The 5,343-nt window shown below is 43.2% G+C and overlaps 1 protein-coding gene across 2 annotated transcripts in view; it reads left to right on the plus strand.

Annotated features, from left to right (window-relative positions):
- The first annotated feature begins 329 nt into the window (after nucleotides 1-329).
- The window catches only part of RAB21 (RAB21, member RAS oncogene family), a 30,140-nt gene continuing 25,126 nt past the window's right edge, over nucleotides 330-5,343 (plus strand). Inside the window, exon 1 of one of the 2 annotated variants that reach the window (XM_023740839.1) lies at nucleotides 330-732. In XM_023740839.1, coding sequence (XP_023596607.1) covers nucleotides 583-732 — 150 coding nt within the window. In that variant the 5' untranslated portion in view covers nucleotides 330-582. The remainder of the gene's footprint in view (nucleotides 733-5,343) is intronic. The other variant, XM_004386452.2, reaches the window with a different exon arrangement.

The raw sequence follows: 5,343 nt of genomic DNA on the forward strand, positions 1-5,343 counted from the left end.
GCTTACAGTGACCCCTGGTGTGAGAGGTTATTAGCTTTGTGAATATTCCCAGGGCGAGAACGATGTGGTTCTGCATTTCAACATTCGACCTGAGCTGGGCTTGCCTCAAATGACTGATTCCTTATTCCCATAGGATCTTACCACTGCAGGGTAGTGCTGGAAGGTGGGGACGACTGTTCGTAGGCACTAGATTCAACATTGAACCCCTCCTCCGGAAGTGGCCCCAGAAGCCCCGCCCATGTCAAGGCACGTTTTTTTGGCTCGGGTCCCAGGAGCCGCCCTCGGCCGCGGCGGCCACGTGACCCGAAGTGTGACGTAGGAGGAAGGAGACGCCATTAGAGGGAGGCGGAGAGGGAACGCTCTTCGCCTTTCCTCCGGTTCCTAACGTAGTGACTGGGGTTCTTCGTTCTCAGACTTGCCCTCAGCTCTTCCAGCCTCGCTCTGAGGAAGGAGCGGAGACGGCGCCTGGGGTCTGCAGGTCCGGTGCGGAGTGGGCTGCGCCGGCTTCTGCTGTGAAGGTTCTGCCGAGGTTGTGGGCAGCTCGGCGCGGCTCTAGGGCTCGTGCGGCGGGGAAGCGACGGGATGGCTGCGCCTGGCGGCGGCGGGGCGGCGGCTGGTCGAGCCTACTCGTTCAAGGTGGTGCTGCTGGGGGAAGGCTGCGTGGGGAAGACGTCGCTGGTGTTGCGGTACTGCGAGAACAAGTTCAACGACAAGCACATCACCACTCTGCAGGTGCGGAGCCCGGGAGGGCGGCCCGTGGTCCCGGGGAGCTGGACGTGGCGCCTTGGCGGTTCCGTGTTTCCGGGCTGTGAGGGCTTTGCTGCCCTGGCATCCCTAGAGCTGGGCTCGCAAATCTCAGGCCTGTCATTGCCGCCTTCGGATTGCCTTTCCTGTACTCGCCTTGGGGCCGCGCAGGGTCAGGGCAGCTTGTAGGCGTGAGGACAGGCTATTGGGAGGAGAGTGGAAGGGCCCTGAAAAGTCCCCAGTGTCCCCCGTGGTGATTGCGCACGTCGTGGAGTCCCCACCGATGGGCTGGTTTTTCCCCTTTGATGCGCTTCCGCTTGGGCCTTAGGTGCCTTCACCCTTAAGTCACCGAGTGTCAGCCCTTTTTCTTTCTTTCGGAATTAGGAATTTATCCGCGGATTTGATTTTGCGAACTAGGTGATTTGTAACTTAAGCTCTTCCTGATGACTAAGTGTTCATGCAAGTTCCATTTTGTCCTGTCTTCGAGTAACGTTCTGATTGGCAAAGATTCGTCTCTGGAGGGTTTTTGAAATGACCGCTTGCTCGTGTGGATTACGCAGTTAATTTCATAGCTGCCTGCGCGGATCTGACTTGTGGGTCACTCATATTCTGCGAGGTGGGTCGACCCACATGGAAACGTCATGTAAATACTTGCCAACAATTGGTTCCCAAAATAAAGCTTAGTTGCTGATGCTATTTATTTCCTTTACCTGTAATATAGGGCCGGCTTTCTTTTGCAGTTACATTACAGTTAGAAAAGTGTTAAAATGCAATCGTTAATTGGGAGTGAAGGCAGGCATTTGATTCCCCCCCTCCCCCCGCAGTCAGTTCACACGTGTTAGAAGAAAAATCCTAGTATTCCAACTTGGTCAATTTAGTCAGAGGTAGTAAAGTCTATTGGACATTTAAGCCGGACTGTGTAGGCTCATATCTCACCTCCATCATTTAACTAGCTGTTTGACCTTGGGCAAGTTACTTAACCACTCTGTGCTTGAGTTTCTTTGTTAAAATGGGGATAATAATAGTACCTAGCTGATAGGACAGTTGTCAGGACAGATATATACGAAAGCACTTAGGACCTGGCCCAGTGTAAGTTCTCTGTTGTTACTACTCCACATGTACAATAGATCTTAATTAGTGACTGTGTAGTGTGCAAGAACATGGACGCTGTTTAACAGAATAGCCGATCCCCTAATTGTTGTGACATTTGATGTTTGGTGCTATTATTAAACTACTGAGTCTAGAATTTACAAAGATGTTCGGATTCTGATTCCATGTTCTATTTTTACTCCTGTGTAAAGCATAATATCTCAAAGGTATATGTCAGGAAACTGCATGTTTTTATTAAATGCTTGTAAAAGAGCATGTATAAAATTTTAATAGTTTATAGTCATTGTTGAATGCCACTAGTGAAAGCCTTGTGTTTTGGATCAAGGAAATTTGTAGGATAAATACCTGTGATCATTTGGATGTTTACAAATTTAAGGAGCCCTGGTGGCACAGTGGTTAAAGTGATCAACTGCTGACCGAAAGGTTGGCGGTTTGAAACTACCGGCAGCTCCTCGGGGGAAAAAGATGTGGCAGTCTGCTTCCGCAGAGATTTACAGCCTCCTATATACCCTGTGGGATCACTATGAGTCAGAATCGATCCGATGGCAGTGGGTTTTAGTCATTGTTGAATGTCACTAGTGAGAGCCTATGTTTTGGATCAGGAAATTTGTAGGATAAATACCTATGATCATTTGGATGTTTACAAATTTATTTAGGTAAAGTAATTATAGCTAACATTTAGTGAGTTCTTATTGTACTAAGTACTTCATACAACAGCCTATGAGGTGGATAGTTTTATTAGCCCCATTTTACAGATGAGGAAACAGACTTGGTTAAATTGAGTAATTTGCTGGCAGTGATAATGCCACAAGTCATTGTGCTTTATGTGGTCCAAGCCTAGTTTTGAACCCAGGTATGATTTTAGATATTGAACAATTGATTCACAGTCTCTGGATACTGGTAAACAATCCATTTAGCTTTTTTTTTTTTGTGCTACAGATTTAAGATAGAAAACCATTATAATTTAGTTAAAAAATTTTTAAATGATAATTTAGCCCTTCAACCTAAAAATTAAGCTTTCATTATCGTAACTTTCTAAAACATCATGGAAGCTAAAAGCACACTAAAGGATTTTAAACATTTGAGAGAAGCCACTGCATTCTCCTGGAGAGGGTAAAGTTACGGTAGATCACCAGTATGAAAAGCAAGCCTGTGGCCTTCGAGTCGATTCCAACTCATAGCGACCCTATAGGACAGAGTAGAACTGCCCTATAGGGTTTCTAAGAAGCACCTGGTGGATTCAAACTGCCGACCTCTTGGTTAGTGGCCTTAGCTCTTAACCACTATGCCACCAGAGTTTCCAAATCAACAGCAAGCAGTCCTAATTTTGATATTCATGTAACTCATCACAGTGTCTGGCTTATATTACAGAATAGCACACCAGTGTATGGAAACAGTACTATATCTAAATTCTTTCTCTTCAATATTAGTTCATCTCGTTTTTCCTAATCTTTTTTTTTCCCCCAGAGAAATTTGACTAATAAGTCAACCTTGTGTGTTTTTAATTTCCAAATGGAAGGGAGATCTGTTTGTATTTCTTGTATCAGAAGATATAGTCTTGTCAACAAAACTACCCATATTTGTACAATACACTGTTTTGTAAAGTACACTCTCAGCATTTGTATTTCAGAGAATCTTAGGACTGGCAGGAACCTGAGGTAGTTTATGGTTCACTACTTCAGTCTTTTATTTAATATTCCAGTCAAGTGATTGTCCACTTTTGTTTGAACATCTTGGAGTGAGATGAACTGATACAGAAAGTGGAAAACTCACTATATCCTGAGACGGCCCATTTCATTTTTAGACAGGCCTAATTTCGAATAAGTTTTTTCCACATGTAAAGCCAAAATCTGTTTCTCTGTAGTTTCTAGTACTAGTTCTGCCTTGCCTTGTTCTCACATGACATCTCTTCTGATAGTTGAAGATAGCTGTCAACATCCACTTGTCTTTTCTTGGGTAAACAGCTCTGGTTCCTTTAACTGAATCTCTTATAACATTATTTTAAAAGCTTTCATCATTTTGATCTCTTTTTTCTAGACACCATTTAATCATTTTTCTTTCCTTTAAGTTTGATGCGCGCAGCTGATTGTACTGATGCACTGAAATGATTCCAGGTGTGGTTTGAACAGAACAGGGAAGTGTAGGCTATCATCTCTGTTGAGAATCCTTTTCTTATGATGAAGTTAGAAAAGATTCTGTGAGCTTTTGGGACAGCTGTCACATCAATTAATACTGGGCTTGCTGTCAATTAAAATGTCTTAGCCTTAATTTCTTAAAAAAAGATTACATCCCTCAAATTCTGTGATATTAAAGTTTTTTTTTATCCCGAATTTTTTTCTTTTTATCCCTAATGTTTTTTGACTTGATCTTTCTAAATTTGCTCCAACAGTTAGACCTGTTAATGTCCTTTTAAATCTTGATTCTACAATTCAAGAAACATTGATTGTGCTCCTTTGAGTCAGGCACTGGATTGGGTTCTGGACGTGCAAAGAGGAGTAAGACATGATCTCTACTGTCTGGATTACCTACCAATTTTAACTTTGTCACCTAGAAATTTGATAAAAATGCCTTCAGTGTTCTCATCAGGTTATTAACAAAGACGTTAAAAGAAAGGGGAGAGAGAGGGCCAAGTACAGAACTCTGCAGCAACTCTCACTATAGTCCAGTGATGCATGACCAAACCAAACCGACTGCTGTCAAGTCAATTCCAGCTCATAGCAACCCTATAGGACAGAGTAGAACTGCCCCATATAGGGTTTCCAGAGCTTTAAATCTTTACTGAAGCAGACTGCTACATCTTTCTCCCATGGAGCAGCTGGTCAGTTTGAACCATGGACCTTTTGGTTAGCAGCCAAATGCTTTAACCACTGCGCCACCAGGGCTCCTGATGCTTGACTAGAGGTGCGTTAATCCTTAGGAGTGCAGAATCTTAGAATGGGACTTTTTCAGACTATACATGGGCTGCAGCCCATCCGCTGGAGTGAGAAACACAGTTGTTAATAGGGAAGCAGAAAAGCATTTAAAACTGACTGCTGTGAGCCACTGCCTACTGGACACAAATCCTTTAATGAAAGCAGTTATTCCAGCATTACAAATGTCCTGGCTTTTTTTGCCTTAGCCACATCAGTCTTGCCCACAGGGGATATCATGAGATGTTTTGTCAAATGCTTGCAGCAGACAAGGTAATGCTTGTTATGTTTACTAAGTACCCAGATCTATGAAGAGGCCATATGTGTTGTGGAAAGAGAAAGAACTTTGAAGTTAAACTTTGGTTTAAATTCTGACTCCCACTTCATAGACATTATGATCTTGGCACGTTATTTTAATGTAGTAAATTGGATTCTTATCTATAAGATGGGACTACCTCCAGTGAATAAAGGAGACTGAAGAAGAATTGATACCTTTGAATTATGGTGTTGGCGAAGAATATTGAATATACCATGGACTGCCAGAAGAATGAACAAATCTGTCTTGGAAGAAGTACAACCA

This window comes from Trichechus manatus, unplaced genomic scaffold, assembly GCF_000243295.1.
Source record: "Trichechus manatus latirostris isolate Lorelei unplaced genomic scaffold, TriManLat1.0 scaffold00164, whole genome shotgun sequence".
Taxonomy (NCBI): Eukaryota; Metazoa; Chordata; class Mammalia; order Sirenia; family Trichechidae; genus Trichechus; species Trichechus manatus.